At 50.2% G+C, this 18,549-nt stretch overlaps 6 protein-coding genes across 6 annotated transcripts; 3 read left to right on the plus strand and 3 right to left on the minus strand.

The window, feature by feature from the left end:
* Positions 1-7,966: 7,966 nt before the first annotated feature.
* On the minus strand, positions 7,967-8,453 carry NEUTE1DRAFT_105893 (uncharacterized protein; the record flags this gene model as incomplete). Its single annotated transcript, XM_009858265.1, has 2 exons — positions 7,967-8,029; positions 8,070-8,453. 2 exons carry the CDS (start codon positions 8,451-8,453, stop codon positions 7,967-7,969), a joined length of 447 nt encoding a protein of 148 aa, XP_009856567.1.
* A 2,446-nt stretch (positions 8,454-10,899) lies between these two features.
* On the plus strand, positions 10,900-11,283 carry NEUTE1DRAFT_53743 (uncharacterized protein; the record flags this gene model as incomplete). The annotated part of the gene is made up of 2 exons (XM_009858266.1): positions 10,900-10,966; positions 11,075-11,283. 2 exons carry the CDS (start codon positions 10,900-10,902, stop codon positions 11,281-11,283), a joined length of 276 nt encoding a protein of 91 aa, XP_009856568.1.
* Positions 11,284-12,029: 746 nt separating this feature from the next.
* On the plus strand, positions 12,030-13,558 carry NEUTE1DRAFT_119006 (uncharacterized protein; the record flags this gene model as incomplete). Its single annotated transcript, XM_009858267.1, has 1 exon — positions 12,030-13,558. One exon carries the CDS (start codon positions 12,033-12,035, stop codon positions 12,894-12,896), a length of 864 nt encoding a protein of 287 aa, XP_009856569.1.
* Positions 13,559-13,721: 163 nt separating this feature from the next.
* On the minus strand, positions 13,722-13,983 carry NEUTE1DRAFT_119007 (uncharacterized protein; the record flags this gene model as incomplete). The annotated part of the gene is made up of 1 exon (XM_009858268.1): positions 13,722-13,983. A coding segment is annotated over one exon (238 nt), but the record flags the coding sequence as incomplete, so codon positions are not given.
* Positions 13,984-14,220: 237 nt separating this feature from the next.
* On the minus strand, positions 14,221-15,847 carry NEUTE1DRAFT_91783 (uncharacterized protein; the record flags this gene model as incomplete). The annotated part of the gene is made up of 2 exons (XM_009858269.1): positions 14,221-14,794; positions 14,901-15,847. The coding sequence occupies 2 exons, from the start codon at positions 15,734-15,736 to the stop codon at positions 14,221-14,223; spliced, it is 1,410 nt and encodes a 469-aa protein (XP_009856571.1).
* A 1,273-nt stretch (positions 15,848-17,120) lies between these two features.
* NEUTE1DRAFT_53955 (uncharacterized protein) lies at positions 17,121-18,019 on the plus strand (the record flags this gene model as incomplete). Its single annotated transcript, XM_009858270.1, has 2 exons — positions 17,121-17,336; positions 17,444-18,019. 2 exons carry the CDS (start codon positions 17,121-17,123, stop codon positions 18,017-18,019), a joined length of 792 nt encoding a protein of 263 aa, XP_009856572.1.
* Positions 18,020-18,549: the final 530 nt, after the last annotated feature.

Here is an 18,549-nt window from a genome sequence, read left to right on the forward strand (position 1 = left end):
AAGTACCGGCCCTTACACAAAGAACAGTTGCGCCGCTGCTTGTCCGTTCGTCTGTTGTCTTTGGCTGCAGACCAAGTCCAGACCGGTTGTGTCACGACATACCTGTCTGTCAGTATGACCGTCAACAAGTAGAATGGCATCCTATGGTGCCATGTTGGTTTAGGACATCTTTTGAAGTAGTCAAGGTAGTCAAGGGTATCGTTGGCTTGTAATACATACCTGATCCCAACTTGGGGGTGGGGCTCCATCTAATCTCTTTTATCTCAAGTCCTCGAGAGAGAAAAAGGAAAGGCAAAAACAACACCAGACAAAAAAGACAAAAAGCAAAGAAAAATAAAATAAAATAACAACAAAAGGTGAAAGGAAGAAAAAGAAAAAGAAAAGAGATTGAAAAACAAGCTATAAAAGAACGAGGAAAGATAGAGGGCAGAGAGTAAAGCACCAAATAGGTTGCCATACCGGGGCCCCGCACTGCCCCCCTTGTATTCCACTTCTCACAGACGGGAAAGTTGTTCAACGAAAAAATGTTGATCAATTTCCCCATTAGCCCCAAACAGAATTCGCGCAGAATCCGGTAGGCCTGTATGCTTGGCACTATGGTATTCTTGAAAAATTGCCATGTTCCACAAGAGCAACAGCGCAGAATACCATGGTCAGCTTGGGAACGTGCTTGGCTGGAGCTTGGGGTATCTAGTGTGTAGTGTAGATGGGATGTGTGTGCGTGCGTGTGTGTGTGTGTGTGTCCGCATTCCACAGTTCGCTGGTTCGCTGGTACATGGTATCACAGGACTTATCCAAGGGTCAAGGGAAGAAAAGAAAGGGGTCAGAAGGGGTCAAGTGTTAAAAGTAGCATGGTGCCTTTGTGCGGCCGATGATCTTTGCAGTGGTTGAGAGCGGGGACTGGCAGTTGACATACTGACTTTTTTCGAGAACATCTCGATCTGATGGATCCCCTTTCTTTTTTTTTTTTGTCAAGGCAGGGCTTTCTTCGCTTCTTTTTTCTTTTTCGCCTTTTCGCTTTTTCGGTGGGAGTCTAGAGGCAGGTGCACAATACACTAGTTCCGGCCGCCCTCCCCTGCTGCTGTCTTCGCAAGCCGTCCAAGCCATCCCTATACATAACTGGCTCTTTTTCTTGACTATCCGGTTCGCCTCCAGCAGACAAAGGTTCACTGCCCCTCCATCATCGAGATCTGCATGGGGGGACGGAAAGCTAAGGGAGCGTCATCACACCTACCTCTTTCTGCCTGCCGTGAGAAATTAATTTTGTTCGTTGATGTTCCTTTGCATTCTTGAATGAACCTATTCTATGGCGATGCCATCCCGAGTTAAGTTGAGGTTGAGTCACATGAACATAAACTTACACCATGAAATATAGATGGATAGCTGCAAGCTGCATTTTCATGTTTAAATACAAAATCGGAATGTTACTGCAGGTCCCTGAAAAGCCAAGTCGAGTAGGTATCCCAAGCCCCACGGCATTCTGCGCCATTGAATGCTTTTTCTCGATCACACACACCTCTTACATCCTTGACGAATGACAAGGGGCGTGACTGTGCTTATAGCATTGGCTGGGTTGGGTTGTCGTCGTTATCGCGGCGGAAAGTCATCCACCTGGAAAGACCCTAGCGAGGGGCAAGAAGGGGTCAAACAGATTGCTCTTTCTTTGCTTTTTCTGCTCTTTTCCTGTTGCGGATGATCCCGTCATCCTTCCCACAAAAGGTATTGGATGAGCAACCGAGACATCTTTCTTCCACTCTCTGCTCTGTCAGCGAAAAGTTCGGCGGCTCGGCGAAGCGAGGAAGGGAAGCTACTAGTGTAGTGTGTACACACCTCTGCAGGCAGGCATTCAAAAGATTATAGCGCGGTGAATGGCAAAGTGATCATAACATAACTTGGGTCCCCATGAATATTGTGGCTATACCACGCTAACCCTTTAAACATCCCGGCAGAGATGTGCTTATACATTCATTGTACCTATGTATGCACAGCACACAAGCTTGCTGTATGGCCCGCCTAGGAAGAGAAGAAGAAGGAAAAGGAACAAAAAAGACCTCTCCGTTTCGCATCAGTGTACTGCATAGGGAAATATGGCTGGCACATGGTAATCTTACTTGACAAGCGATCTTTTGCTCGACCTGCCTGTCTCTGCTTGACGGTAAGAGGAAGGCATAAGATTCCTGTTAAACCACCTATGGTAGGTGGATGATTGTTGCATCGAAGGTACAGCAGAATTCCCTGAAACTGCATGTAATTCAGATACTATGGGCGATGGCCAAAAGTTATACACTAACTAGAAAAGAGAGCTGGCTTTTATTGGGAGACAGCGATTCGTGACCGCGCACGCCTACGCATGCAGTTTGAGGCTATATTCCGGTGTATATGTATACACTATAGTTTCTGGAGGATGCAAGTTACACGAGGATGCAGTTGCAGAGGTTTCTTCTGTAGCGAAGCGAGAGTTTTCGGTTCGGCAAGCACCATTTGCCAAGAATTTTTGAGTTGAGCGGCGTTATTGCGCTGGTCATCAGGATTCCCTTTGGATTTTATGCTGTGCGCCGCCAAGGGTGGGTGACGGGTGGGTGTTGACGACGACTGCCCAAGAAGCGCACACGGAAACATATGTAATCTCCATCTCAGCGACTGCGTTCGGTGAAAGAAGAGGAAGGACGCACAAATTCTGTTGAACTATGAAACTGCAGTGGAAGGATTTGAGTTGAAAGCAGCATAAGTACCTCTAGGATGAGTACTTCTTCAACACAACTGGCTAGGTGGTCCTCACGTCTGTCTTTCGGAGGAATACACATTCACTCACTCAAACGCCCGGTTTTACCGATTGACGCTGATGGCATCATTGATCTGCTGTAGCTTGAGACCAGATGGGGTTGCCGCCTTGGCTTTTGACCTTGGCTGCTTGGACAACGCTGTCATTCGATGGTGATCAAAGACTTCTTGTCTGTTTTGTTTCTGCATCAGACTGAGGTGAGAAACGCAACTCCGATATGATACTCACCGTCGGATCAACAACAGTTGATTTCTACTAGTACCAGCTCCTGCAAGATCAGATTCTGCTTATCATGAGAAACACGATGAGGAAAGCACCGTTTGTTATCGAGATTTCCATGCTCTCTGTCTTTTCCCATTACGGGTTTTGACAGATCGGCGGGCCCGATATTCCAGGCTCGGCTGAAGAAGGACCACTCCCAGAGAAGGGCTGATCTGCTGAATTAGATCAGGGCCGAAGATCTGCTGCCGTTGATCATCCAGGGAAATCGTATCGTGACTATCAGTCAATTTCGCAGTGTTTCTGTTTAAAGCCATGATGGGCGCAACAAGGCGTGGCGGTTCGTCATCGCTTGTGCTACTTCAGGCTGAGCTGGGCGCGGCTGCCTGAGCTGCCTTTCATCTCGAGGAGTTGATATCGGCCGGAGGCGTTGCTGGGCGATAGGAAAGGACCCTCAGGTAATCTTGCGTCGATACCTTTGCTTTGATGATCAGGATGATGATGATGAGGAACGTGTAAATGTATGTGTGGGCTGATGCTGGTATTGTCCTTGTCTAGGAATGCAGCCTTGTTTCCGTCGAGCACAGATAGTGAACACTTGATATCAGGATTGTTCGGAGGATAGGATGGGAAGTTGATTGCACGGAGGTAACCGTCAAGCCAGTTCCGCCTGACACTTCCGGCTTCCCGTCTCCTTGAGTTCACAAAACCGGGAATCCGAACATTCCACTCCGTTTCCAGGGACCAACCGTGTAACGTTCAGATGAGATGTTCCCCGACATGTACCTCTCGAAAATTGGCGCAGGTCCCCAGTGTACCTGGTGCATACCTCTACCTAGGAATCACGGAGTGCAGGGCACTTACAACATATCACATCACCAGCAAGATTGCTGATGGTGAGCAGTTGAAGCAACTGAGAGGGCAGTCAGGCACAATCACTGTAAACACTTTACCAAGTATGTAGAGTATCAAGATACGTGGAGGTGCTGACAGGTATCCGTTCGGCAATGGCTGGAATCCCTCTACCGGTGAAAATTTGACATTGTAGCGTCCCGCATGTTGAAGCCAATCAGCGGTTCCCATTTTCCTGCGGAATACGTTCTAGGCTTGCAAGGACCTCGGAGGCTCCAGCCCTGATAGCACTCACCAGCAGTGTAGACGGAATACTTAGCTGACATGCTACATCATCAAGTTCCTCCGAGTGTTCTGCGGGGCGCGCTAAAACGTCAAATTTTCACCGTCGAAGGGATGGGTAAGGTGCAGCCGCCGGAGAGGCTGCTCCGGCGCCGTCCCTGGGTTCCATTCTGTCTAGGGTAGTGCCCACCCCTTGTAGGGCCCCTCTCAGGGCAACAAGGAAACAATCAGGCCCTACGGTTGCGAGCAAAACTTGAAGTTTTACCTCCCTGTCAGGCACCACCTCTGGACCCTGTCAGGTACCGGGCACGAACCAGTATGAGCATGGAAAGCTTCGCAGCTTCCTTGTATGGCCACTCGAGTGCCAAAGATCGTCTGCGACGGAACCATCGGGTTTAAGTTACCCACAACACCATAGTACCTAGCTAGTGTACATATGTGTGATGGAACCCGGGGATCTCCCACAGCTGAGGGCAGTAGGGATGTACATTGTGCAGATGTGTGTATACTATGTACATCAAAGATAGGTACTCCCTACAATCCATATCGTATATATCACATCAATGACTGACTAGCAGGTGCTGCTCGTTTGCGTGTGTCGTTCAGTGTACGGTTGTGATCTCACGATCTCTTCGCGGTATGAGCCCACTGGGTAGAAAGACCATTTGTACGCTAAGCTCGAAAGACGCACCAACGGCCAACGGTCGAACGGCAAGCACGATGTGCGCTGGTCGCCCGTGCTGTTAGGCTTCTACACTACTACTAAATGAGATCCGCATGAGGCATTCAGGGTCCTGTCGTCGTGTTGGCGTCAGGGTCTAGAGTCTTTGACAGCCGATGTCGACGGCGCCGATGGGTGGGCGCATATCTACGTAGAGGTATGTGTATCAATACCTCGGTGATTCAAATGTGATGTAGGGTTAGCAGTGCTGTTCCAATCTATCGTTTTTTCCTTTCTCGCGGAAACAAAATTGCCAATGTGCCTGATAGACGCCATTGATACACACAGTACGTGAGACTCGGATTTCAGATCAACATTTGTTTGAAAGCCACTTTGACAGGTTGTATACTATGTACGCACGGTAGATCTCGATATTCCAACAAAAGGCGCGTTTTTCATTCCGGATCGGGATGGCCTCGGATTCCTTGGTCCCTTCCACCTGTCTACCCGAGGCTGTTGGCCGAGCTGGCGCGGTAGGCTGGCATCAAAGGGTCGATCGGGATGAGGGTGTTGTGTCGGCCCGGTGCTATCGTCGTAGGTGGGAAGGAAGACATGGGGCCGGGCAACGTAACATGTATGCCATTTTTGTCTCTTGATGTATAGAGCGAAGTAGGCGGGCACATCCTGATACCGCATCTACGTGGTCGATATGAAAGCAAAGTCTAGACTACGGCACATAAAGCGATTCGACTGTTGTTCAAAAGGTACGGACTGCGAGCGTTCTTTGGGTCCCTTTGGCGTGTATACGGTTTCAAGTTTCCTTGGAACAAACTGGGGCATCGCACATGACGGAAATGACGAAAGGCTCTAGGAATCGGATCCAGGGTCTTCCATCGAAGTTTGACACGGTCGGCTGTCAGAGTGATTGAAGGATGAACGCTACCATTATGACGACAGATCGAGATTTTGGGCCTAGATCGAGACCTTTTGCATCGAGACCCTGATTGACCGGGTCCTGCCAAGCGTGCTAAGCGGGCCAAGTGGGCGAAATGCGGGAAGCCCCACTTGGCCTGCGAACCGTCGGGGGCCGTGGCAGTTGTGGCATGACATACTATGTAGATGTGAACAATAGTCCGGACACGATTATACCAAATCAGACCCAGTGAGTGTCCGGACTTTTTTTTACTTCACACTAGCACTTCTCTTTTTCAGTACAGGTCAAACCTTTTCACCAGAGCACCGCATGCAGTCATTCCCGACACACTTGGTTGGATCTGGCTATTGGAGGGGCAGGCACACACGGCACACAATCGGCACCACAGGGCAGTTACTATCACGCAAGCACTCTCACTAAAGTAATAACAAGGAACCTCGGAGGAAAGACGAGGAGCTCAGAGGAGATACCACCGCTGTCACCGAGAAGTTACGGGACAACACACTGAATTTGAAAGTAGTAGATGGTTCAAATACGTCAAACAGCTGGAGACCGCACGGGAATTTTTATATACATGGTTTTCTAGAATGATAAACCACCTCATCCATTCAGGCCCCTCGGCTCTAGCACAAGTGCGTGTCCTGCATAGTATGTATCACGTGTATGTAGGTTATGCTTGTGCTTGTGCCCGGGCTTTTCGGGGTTGCGATCCCTTGAACCCTTCCCCTCGCCTAAAAACGGGAGTCAAAGAGACGTGGCGGCTGTAGTGGAAGGCGCCGTGAAAGGGAGGGTCACGAAGGGAGAAAAAAAAAAAAAAGACTGTACTGAAGTGACTCGATTGCATTCCCGTAAGGCAGCCCCTGTCTGTAGTATACTTGCACAGTACAAAGGATTAGTCCTCTCACCCTCATCATGATCGCTATATCGCGTCGCTTCCGTGTAATTGGGACCTTTCTTTAATAGACAAGCGGAGAATTGGACCCCTGACACAACCCCTCACATACGGCCGGAGCTTTTGTCCCTAAACTCTGGTGTTATTGCCTGACTATATCAGTTTTTGGCAACGGGCCATTATGAACTGATATCTAACTCTCATCAGTCGAGTTTGAGTGTAAATATGGTTGAAGTTTGTACTTGAGATCTTGATTTCACGCCTACCTATCTTGATCCATTGAGTCAGAAAAAAAGATGTCGGAGTACCTTCATGTAATTAGCTATTGGACTAAAATTCTCCCTAGTGCTACAAAGTAGAGCGGTATCAAGATAGGTCCATGTTGTTTTCGAGACTAGTCAAAGCACTAGTAGATACGACCGTTTCTTACCAGGACTTGGGGATTTCAAATGCGGAGAATATGTACAGTGGGGTGGGGACAAACATTTTGATGCGCGTGGACAGGGAAGGAACGACAGACGACGGCGGACTGTGCTTTTGATCTTTGCACTCAGAAGAGGGGAAATGAAGACAGCACAACAATGGGTATGTACTATGTGGCCGCTACAATGATGACGTCTGCCACCCGAATGTTCAGCCTTTCGCGGAGCGTTTTCAGCCGCGCGTATAATGTCTGTACAAACTAATGGAGCTATAGCCAGCGTAGTTATACCACTTCCTGCCGGAGCACAACTCCTCTTCAGCTACTTCTACGCACAACGTTAACTGCAGTGCATCTTCAACGCAAGGAAGCCGGATGGTCCGAGTTGGATCGAATGATAGACCCTTGGTCGTTCGTAAGGGATATAAGTGTACATGACTCCCTGTCTATAGCCGTTGCGCCCGATTGTTGTTAATGTCTCGTGGATAGTCTTGTCTCTCGTTCCTGGTTTCTACACGCTATGAATCAATGACAACAAATTCCTTCTTTAGGAGATCCGCGGCGGCCGTAATTTGACTACTTGTACATAACGAGCTATTAAAGTTGGTCTGCACATCAGCCAAGGTCCCTTGAGATGTGGATAGCTTGTCGCAGGCGGCTACACGTGTAAATACAAATGTATCGCCAGCTCGCTACTTGAGTAAGATTCGGAAAATATTCTGCCCAATTCTACGATAATAGTGTATATCAGCGTAGGCATACTGTGCTCTGTGGACTACAGGTACCGTGCCGATTACGAAGCTATCGTGTGGACAGGCCATACTATACAGATTGCCAAGAACCTAAGGGCAATTCGCTCACTGTGTGCGGAGACGTTGCTGAGGCTCCGATGGCGTCCATTTCGGACAGGAACCAACGCATCTCTATTCTTTTCCACATGAGGCGCAGGGTTCAGGAGCCTCGATCGGTAACTTTCCGATTATTGGCTTGTCCATCGGCATTGCAATTCAGAATTCGTCCCTCAACTGGGGTAGCTCTGGGCCGCCCATGGCGATTTCTGGTACGACGAAGACCGACAGCCAGGAATTCATGAGAAGCTAAAGAAGTGGACAAGCAGATGGGCCAGTCGCGGTCCCTATTGCCCCGTAGCGTCGTCTTTGCTGTCTCCTGCCATGTTGGCTCTTGGTGGATTGGAATATCGAGATTATCGACAATTTTTGCACAACCGTGACAACCAACGCCGCGCCATCCCGGGGCTGTCAGTGCCACGTTACCAAATCGCTCGATCTCAAGCATCCATGAATCCATCCGTCTTCCAAGCTTTTGCTTTGCTGTGCTCCTCGTGATTTTCCCCTTGTGCCTATCTGTCTCAGCACCAACAGCCACTTTTCCATCCCTTTTGTTGTGCATCATGGCGATTTTCCCTGCCGATGGCCAACAACAAGGGATCACGAGTCAAAATTCCAAGGATACTGCCTCCAAACTCAGGGGTAAACGGGTTCAGAAGCTTGATGCGGCTATGTAGGTCTGGTATGTAGGTCCTGGGCAGGCCAGTGACTTTATGAGGTCTTGCGAGACACAGACAGGCACACCAGCGGGAACATATGGCTGGCAGCTCCGAATCCTGGGTTTGACTGCGTTTTATTGTGTATATTCACCTACCTGTGAGATTTCTGAATCTGAGGGCAGGTAACCAAACATCTTGTTTTCCGAGCAACGGAACCCTGCATTGATAACATGTGTGGCCTGCCTCCTCCAGTACAGTATCAGGGGTCCTACGAGTGCTGTGCAGGAGCTTGATAGCCACGCCGAGGTAGCAGATGAAGCTTCCCAATCCCACTATCACCAGAAGGTGTCAGCATGGAAAAGACGGAAATTGCCGATGCCGTTAAGATGCCGTATTGTTAAGCGTGTCCGCTTCTGGCCTGTTATGAGAAACAAAGCTGGGGTCCTTGCGCTGCCGCCGCTGACGTCATCCTATCAATTTTTTTCTTTTTTTTTTCCTCAAATATTGGCCTTTTTGCGCGAGCTGTACAATGGTCGGTTGTTGCCGTGGGATGGGGAGCAGAGGGGACGGAGCGCGACACGCTAGCTGCATGTCTCTCTGAGCCCCAAGTCGTCTTTGACAGCCAGCAAGGTCTGGGATACCCTTGGCGAATTCGATAGGGGCTCTAAACTATCAAGGAGGTGACTTGTAGTGGGAAAGTGTACCAGAAGGCCCGGGCCCGGTAGGAACTGCACTATGCTCAATGGGAATTCCCTCCGAAATTCCAAGCTGCCGCCGCCTAGTTTGGCTTGGAAGCTATCCCTGTACGGAGGAAGCATCTATTGGCACCCAAACAAGGTGTTGTTGAGGAGATGCTGACTCGGTCTGGAAATGTCCATGATGATCGCCCACCACCCTGTTAGCCATGGCCGTCTAGGCGGTGCCATATTAGCTGCGATGTTGAAGGGTTTGGGAAGAAGGGGTGGAAGGATAGCTGGGGGAGAGGATCCAGATTTCAGCAAAGAGACGGGAGATATCGATTCACATCTCTGGTTTCCTGGCGATACCCAAAGCCGCAAGCCAGCAGCCAATCAATCGGCATCCTGGGGGGGAATCATACTACCTTCCCCGGGCCCCGGGCCCCGGGCCTCCGTGCGTGCGTGTGTCTGCTGCCAGCCCGTTGTCGCCTTGTACACTAGCAGACTGCATAATACTGAATGCTACAGGCGGGTGGCCTTGCGTGGTCTCGATGTACCTGATCTGCTCCTCCCCTAGACGCTCCCCACGATGATGTGCAAATCAAGGAAGCCACACCCATCCGTGTCTCCGGCGCTGATCCAGCTAGCAATGTAGTTTACAAAGTACCGGTGCTAGTGCCGAAAATGGGATTTCCCTTACTAGCGGAGCTGTTGCAACTTACCCAAATAGAGCTCTTTCATTTTTCTTTTATCTTTTTCATCTTTTTTTTTTTTTGATCCCTTTGATCCCTTTGATCACATCCTCAACAAGCATCCAACCCCAAGTTCCGTATCCCATCCAGATCGGACGGCCTCTTCAACACCAACCCAAGGACCCTTATAAGTGGGCGGAACAAACGTATCATCTGGGGTATAAGACCTGGCTGGTATCCATATGGCGCTGCCATGGGAAAGAGGACCAAGACAGCGCCCACAGGGCCCTCGCTCCTAAACGATTGTCGCACCGGAGAGGGCAAACGGTCGGTCGTGGGGAAGATGTAGCAAGAATTTCGTCATCGTTTCCAGTTCGTATATCTTGGGGCAACCCAGAATTTTGCAGCTAGCTGAATTGGTCTCTAGGGCGACGCATGCCGCCGGGATGTCAGCCAAGCAGGGGTTGAGAGGATTGGATGAGTAGGCGTGAGCGGGGTGTGCAGGCTTAAGTTTTTGCAAAGGTTGGCTGTTGTCAAAAACGGGAATATAAGCGTAATGATTATGTTACGGCAACTGTGACAGAACATCAATTAGCCTGCGGGAAGACCCTCTCTTGTAGGGTACCTGGAGTCGACATGATCCTTTGCACAACAGACACCGTTCCTTTTTCTCTGCATATTTTCAAACGCGGCCTGAGTGTGATGTCTGAATTCGCACAAAGGCCTGCAAAACCGCGCTGCTGCGTGCCATTCGAACATGCTTCCCGTACTACAACCAGTTTGGACTTTTGCCGTATGTTTGCAGTCCCTTCGTGTCGGGGAGTCATGCAACGAATACACACAGGATTTTACTTACTAGCGTTGGTTCTTTTTTTTTTTTTTTTTCCGTCCAGGTCATCGCTCGTGTCGCAAGCCAAGGTGCTGCTGGGAAAGTGAGTGGAGAGACAAGACGATGCCGGTGATGGTCGATGCGACTAACGATGGGCGCGGCGATGCGATGCCTGGACGGGGCGATGGCCGGACAGTGCCAACATTATTCCATAAACGGTGAGTTGGCGGGATACGCCCTTATACTGTGCTGCCCTCAGCACTGCGCAGCGCTGGAGGGAGACGGGAGGTACGTACCTGAGCGGTACCTACGGGAATACCTGACAGATTACGGTCTCAGGAACACACTGGAAGGTACCGTAGGGAGTAGCTGCCCGGTTCGCAGGGATCTTCACGCCTGGCGGCTGCTCAACCTGCAGCCCCTCGCTGCGCTCGCTGGCCGTCCGCAACAATGGCACAATCTAGGAAACACACCCCTGCGCGATGGACGCCAAGTGGGTTCCCAGGATGCAAGACGGATTGAGAATGGGGTTTGAGCGCGCCCGGTCACTTTCCCATGTCGGATGTCCGCCAGCCCGCCTGAGCGACGCACCAGCGACCGACCGAGAGCTCATCGTGCCTCCCTTTATTAACACCGGCTGTCCCGTGCCTTCCGTGCCTTCCTTCACTTCATAAAAAAGGGTTCATTATCCAGCCTCTCCTCCTCTTCGTTCCTGTCTTCATCTTCTGCTCGCTACTCCATCCAAGAAGCATTCATCCTCACCGTCCGTCTCATCCGTCCACAGGACCGCCGACTTCTTCGCCCACCCATCTTAGGAGTATACATACAGTTACCACATCCAGTCAACAACAAACGACAAAGACAAATACAGATCTCGGTCCTACCTTTACCGACCCATTGCATTCACCACACATTACCCAGGACAGAATCGGTGGTTAGAGCTTTGAGCTTTTTTTCCCGACATTCGGCCACCGACAGCGAAAAGTTTTCAGCGCGGGCCATTTTACCTAAGCGTCTAGCTACATTGCACCGCCTTTTCTGAGAGCCTCACGGAAGCAAACCAACGACGGTCCAAACTTGCTTCGGAAGTTGTGTGCTGCGCCTGTTCTCAGCCAGAGTAACTTTTTCTCATCAGCTTGTAACTTTTTTGGTCTTCTGCAATCCATTCGGTTCTTTTCCGCCGACGTCGATCCTCCGCCTTCCCCCGAGTCCACAATTATTGGACCGTCTCCGCCCCATCTTTATCCGTCATCCGGCCTTGCTTTGCGCGCTACCGCTACCATCATGTTCGCCAGGGACGCCAATGGACACACTGTCCAGCTCCTCAACGATGATGAGCCTCAAAAAGCTCCCCAGGTCCAGTATCAGCCCATGCCTTACCGCGCGCCATCCAGCTTTGGACAACCCTACCACCCCGCCTTGACCAGGAGTATCTCGTCGTCACCAAACACTCCAGAGCTGCTTCGATCCGACTCCTATGACTCTCAAATGAGCAACGAGCCCATCTCTCCCATGACTCCCATCTATGACTATAGCCGGGGTTACCCTATCGATACTCGGCCCTACGAGGACTACTCCGACGCTCACAGCTACATTGGTGCGAAGAGGCCGCGCACCATGAGCGACAGCAGGTCCATGTCTTATGAGGATGACGCTGCCAGCCCGGCAGCCACCGAAAGGGCCGGCAAGCGCTATCCGTGCAGGTATCGGGACAGCCATGGTTGTGAGAAGACCTTCACTACATCCGGCCATGCTTCGAGGCATTCCAAGATTCACACTGCCGAAAAGGCTGTCCCTTGCTCGTTTCAAGGCTGCACCAAGAAGTTCACACGGGCCGACAACATGAAGCAGCATCTGGAAACACACTACAAGGACAAGTCGCGCTCATCTGCCCGGCCATCTCTAGCTGGAGAGCGCAAGCCTTCTTCCTCAGGAAAGTCCTCCCGATCCAAGTCAACAACATCAGTAACAACCGTCGCCGCTGCCGCTAGCCCGGTCACACTACCACTCACACCTGGGGTTGGGAGTGCCTGGGACATGCGTGGACTTAACCTTCCTCTTCTGAGTCCCTCGGTCGCCGTGCCAACGCCGAGTAGCGGGCTAGACGCTCTGGCTATGGCAGTCGCCTGCCAAGAAGGGTCTTCTTAGTCAACTCTACATTTTAATATGACCCTTTTTTTCCCCTTTCAAATCTGCGTCTGTATTTCTCGGAGGATTGAGCATTTGTGTCTCGCCACTGCCAGCTGACAGGCGTGTTTGCTGTCAGACATGACGTTCCCGCCGCGCTTTCGCTTTTATGACGCGGGTTCTCACATTTCCGTTGTCTTGGATCCTATGGGGAATGGTACAAAACAACCCTCACTCTATTCTCTTGTGTTGCGAAGCATGCAATATCTTACTGGGGTCGGTACTTGTCAAAAAGGCCTTTTTATGCCTGGGATTATACACTTACAATTTAGAGGTCATGTACACGCATGGTGGAGACCTTTTTTTCTTCTTTTTTTCTTTTTCATTTTCTTGCATTCAATCATCAACATGAACTGGGATTAGGCAACATGGAAGAGGGCAAGGGGTATATTTGCTTAGGGTACGGCGCAATCAGGGGTGAAGTTGTTTCTTCTCGTCATCTATCCGACAACAGACCGATCAGGATGGTGGCCGTATGGAATGAGTGGCTTGGCGTTCTACTGTCCAAGTGTATCAATTTTAGGGTTTGCAACTGGCATTGATATCCTCTTCTTGGTTACACAATAAACACAGCGTCTTATATAGTTGAAAGACCAATAACAAACTTGACAAATTGTCCATACATACAATACTTTTCCTATGATGACGCTAGTCTCTTCCCTTGTGATCAACAGGTAATGTTACTCCGTCTATGGGCATAGCTAGCACGGGCTTATCTGTCTTCTAGGAAACTCGTTCCAGGGTAAGTACGCAAAATATTTATCAAGAGGTAGGTCATAATTCATTACCAAGATGCTAGGTGCAGGATAGCTACTCTTCCACCCTTCTAACCTTCTGGCGTATAAGGCGAAGACCGTGCATCAACATGTAGATGTGTCGTCGTTTTTCGTCTGTTACTCGTAAAAGGTCCTGCACCTGCATCTGCACACTGTTACAGGCAGATATATTTAGCGGTAGATGCTTACTCCTGGCTGGAGCTGGCACCTCAACGTGCTTTGCAAAGAAATAGACGCATGTATGCAGGCCTAACTGAGCGTTTCGTTTCATCTGAACCCTATTTTCCAAGATGGATCTCGAGAAACTTTGGTCAATGCATGTGCTTTATTACTTTTTCAACATGCTTGACCTCCCAAAGGCGTCGATGTCCAACAAACTGAACTTGCCCGCTCTCATTCCAACCGAGTCTCCGTTTCCTCTCTCAACTTGAACTTCTTTCTGCCCAAATCGAAGTTTCCTCCCCCCTTCTATCGAAAACCCCCCATCCACCACCACGCACTGCACCACCTCATCGCCAAAATTCCCCATCCTCGGCACATGCCCTCGCCATCTCAAACTGCTCGTCAGTCTTGCAAACCAAAACCCTATGCTCTCTCCCATCTCTTTTCCCCTTCTTTGAGTTTGGAGGAGCAATTTCGATAACATCATGACTATCATCCAACTCCTCTTTGACCCTCGTCTCATTCGCCTCCTTATCTACGGGTCCAAACCCAAGACAGCTAACCTGCTCAACGACCGCTGCCCGCAGCCGATCGCTCTTCTCACCGATGCCGCCGGCGAACACGAGTGCGTCGACTTGTCCTTGGAGCGAGACGTAGTATGAGCCAATGAAGGCGCAGATGCGTTCGACGAAGATGTCGAATGCTAGACGCATTTTGGCGACTTCTTCCGGAGATAGATGGGAGGTGGTGTCTGAAGAGGAGGGGTCCAAAGCGGCGGTGATGGTGCCAAAGTTGGTGGTGCCCGTCAGAGCTTTCCAGCCGGATTGCTTGTTGAGGATCTCTTCGGCTCGGGAGATGTGGAGATCTTTCGTGGAGGCCGGAGAGAGCTTGCCTACGTCGCTGGCGTAATGGAAGACAAGACTGGAAGAGGGGTGGGAAAAGACGGATTAGTTTGGGGAAAGAAAGGGATTGTGGAAGATGAGATCTCTGGGGGGCAGGAATAAAATAGGACAAAGCGGAAACTAACCTAGGATCGACACTCCCGCTTCTCGTGGCACCAGGAAGTCCAGCTAGGGGAGTCAATCCCATGCTGTTATCAAGGCTCTTTCCGCCCTTGATGGCGCACGCACTCGCTCCGGATCCGAGATGGAGAGCAATGATGTTGACGTCTTCGACCTTCTTACCCAAAAACTCGGCGGTGGCACGGGTGATGAAGGCGTAGCTGATGCCGTGGAAGCCGTACTTCCTTAGATGGTTGTTCCGCGCGATGTCCTGGTTGATGGGGTACGTCCGGATGTGCTCGGGGATGGTGTGGTGAAATTGGCTGTCGAAGCAGGCGATATTAAAGGTCGTCTTGGGCATGTCGCTCATGCAGCGGTGGACGATGACGAGGCTGGTGGAGTTGTGCAGCGGCGCCAGGTCGTTTAGCTTCTCGAGGTTGTGGTAGGTTTCGTCCGAGATCAGCTTGGGCCGCACAAAGTCTCCGCCGTGAACAATGCGGTGGCAGATGTAGGCGATGTCCTCCTTGCTGCTGATCTCGGGGACACCATTGTCGTCGATCAAGGCCTTGACGAGGATATCGAAGGCATCGGCTTGAGTGGACACCTTTTGATCTTTGATTTCCTCGTCGTTGATTACTTTCTCGCCATGCCGTGTGTATCGAAGGGTGGGAGGTGGTGCGGTCAGGCCGCTTATTTGGGCTTCGGCAAGCTGGATGGGCGCTTGGCCGAAGAGAGCGCTGTAGGCTGAGATCTTGACGGAGGAGGACCCAGCATTGACTGAGAGGACAATCTTCTTCATCTTAGCTGATGTACTCTGGAGGCTGTTAAGCATCGGACGGTGAATATCTTCGACGTCCTTCATGGTGGGCTACGATGTGGAAGCAGAGGTTAGTGCTTCTTCTAGTTCCTCGGTTATTGATGAGGTCGGCGTCCTGGAGTCGTGGTATCGCCAGGGCAGAGGAGCATGTGAGGATGGTGAGACGGGTTCACCAGTGAGCGAGAATGGCGTCTTATTTCAACCTTTATTCGAGCGCTGAACACACACACACACCTTTAGCGGCCCGTCTTCCTTGTGTGTTGGACCATGACGACATGTCATAGTGCTTGGTTCGGCTCGTCTAGATAAAGGAAGGATTGACGGCCCGCTAGTGTATAAACATTGTACACCGACGTCCCCGGCCCAACAAGTCATAACGTTTGGCATCTCCTGCTTCTTCCATGATTGGATGAAGTGGCATAAAGGACCGACAGATCGCTCTTGAGCTCCTATGCTGTAGTGTACACTACTATTAAGCGGTGGGTACGAGCCAGTGTCGGTTGTGGTGGGGTAATAATGTAAGTGGTCTGATAGCTGACAGTATTCGAGTTGCATGACGTCGACGGCCTCATGGCCGAGCTTTTCTGGTAAGCGGGAGTTTTGGAGCGCATGCGGAGAAAGTGGGGGATCCCATGCTGTTCCCCGCACCAAAATTCTGGTTGACATCATTCAAATCAGGGGTTGGTGCTTTTGTTAGTGCAGCCCTACCCGCCTAGGCGGTTCGTCTTAAATGCTTCATTTCGGTTTAGCTCCACCAACTCCTAGGCTTTGAACTTCAACATGAGATTGCCTTTTACCTTTCCAAAACTGAATTTTATGTTGCTGGGTGGTTTTCGTGATGAGAGCTTTGCTCAGAATGCTCATAGAGAAATCTTGTGCAATGGCGTTAATGAGTAAAGTATGGACAGATTAGGCCTGGACTATCAACATCTCCTATTGCATAGCTACTGACTATCTGTAAGTGAAAACCAGGATCAAATATGTTACTGATCATTTGGATTTTGGAAAAGTGTCAGAAATAGCTATTGCTTGTCAGAATTTCTTGAATCTTGTGCAGTGAAGGTCCAAGTTTGGATTGCATACTCTCGTTTGGCGAGTTGGCACGCTGTTACCGACAGTTCTTAAGGTAAAACCCTAACCCTGACACAGAGATACGACAGCCACTGCATTGATGTGCCATCAAAACCTTGCTGCCAAGTGCGGACAGGCCGCCGCACATTTCAACTAGGCAAACCCCGTGCAAGCCCGTCCTACTGAATGTCCGTCCGGGGATAAGCAATTCAATGTCCGTCGTTCACTTCGTTGCTTAACGCTGTTAGGTATCACTCTCACGGCTGCTACAACCATCGCGCTCCTAGGCAACACCTCATGTCGCAATCCGCATGTCTATTGAACGTGATCAATCCCTTGCGTAGGTGGTTATTCCATCATGACGGGCAAGCGGTTTACCGAGGACCAGAGAGTCCTTCTTGAAAGGATGCTCACTCTCAGGGACAAACTGTCCAACCACGATATCACCTTCATTCTGGGCTTTGATGAGCGCACCATCCGTCGAAGGAGGTATGAGTTCGAAGCCAATGGCAGGATCGCACCACCACCGGATGTCAGTAAAAATGCAGAGAAATTAAAGGCTGAGAACCTCGAGGTACGTACTGCGTAGTGTTGTATTTCGCGTTGCCGACTACCTTTATCGTAGGGGAGGCATGTCTTAGGAACCCGTCAAGCTAACATTCGCACCTCGTCGTCGAACAGAAACTTGTTGAGTGGCTCAAGTATAACGACGATGCCTTGATCGAAGACATGCAAAAGTTTCTCAAAGAGGCCTGTGATTGCAACGTCAGCAGGGCCACCATCAGCAGACAACTGAAGAAAGTTACCAAAGAGGACAGGCAACTGGGTCGCGTCAAGCGTTTAAAGGCTCGGGAAAAGAGGGCAGCTGAGGGCCGTGACTTTGACTTTACTGCTCCTTCGCGAAGTGCGACTGCCAGCGTGGATAGAGATAGTGTCGTCGGTGAACCGCAATCACAACAGCAAGATCAGCAACAACAACAACAACAACAACAACAGCAAGAACTAGGGCATCATCAACAACAGAAACAGCTACGGAAACTACCGCCAGGGCAGAAGGAGCTACCGCAAGTACTACAGCAACAGGGACGACAACACCAACAGGCACAGGCACCACCAGAAGCTCGGTTCGAACCATTCCAACCTTCAGGTTTGGACTTTCCAACACCCGAGCAAGCCCTTCTCTCCCTATCTCGGACCCAGCCACAAGGCCCACCACTACCACTTGCAGAAAGTAGTAGGGCAGCAGCACAAAAGTAAACAGGAATAGGTGGATGTCTAGGAAGATTTCACCGCTTCTTTGTATCTTGCTTGTTTACGGACTGAAGTAGGGATGGGTTGCGCGGCAAAACTGAGGACGTTGACACAGGAGTAGTTCCATGGATGGATACATGATGAATGCACGTTGTCAGTTTTTTTTTTTTTTTTTTTTTTTTTTTTTTTTTTTCCAATGTAGAAGCTGCTATATGGATGGCGTAGGTGTGGGAGGGTTGTGGTTTTCACTTATCCACATTCGAGGTTAGGCTTTGGGCTCATTTTTGATTTGTTTTGGTTTGGTTTTGTCTTTTTTCTTTGGGGGTTTTGGTCGGTATACTAGCCGACCTCTAGCATAAGAGCTACCTTGAGAGCTACGCGGTAGCAATGTTCTGCCAGCACTTTTGGGCATACACTTTGTTCAACCAGCAACATTCGACTCATGGGCACTTCTGGGCAGTGTGTTCTACGGTTAAAAGGGTTATTGTAGGGTTTGGGTAAAGCCAAAACCTTGAACAGTAATCCGTATACGTAGA

Source organism: Neurospora tetrasperma (genome assembly GCF_000213175.1).
Source record: "Neurospora tetrasperma FGSC 2508 unplaced genomic scaffold NEUTE1scaffold_81, whole genome shotgun sequence".
Taxonomy (NCBI): domain Eukaryota; kingdom Fungi; phylum Ascomycota; class Sordariomycetes; order Sordariales; family Sordariaceae; genus Neurospora; species Neurospora tetrasperma.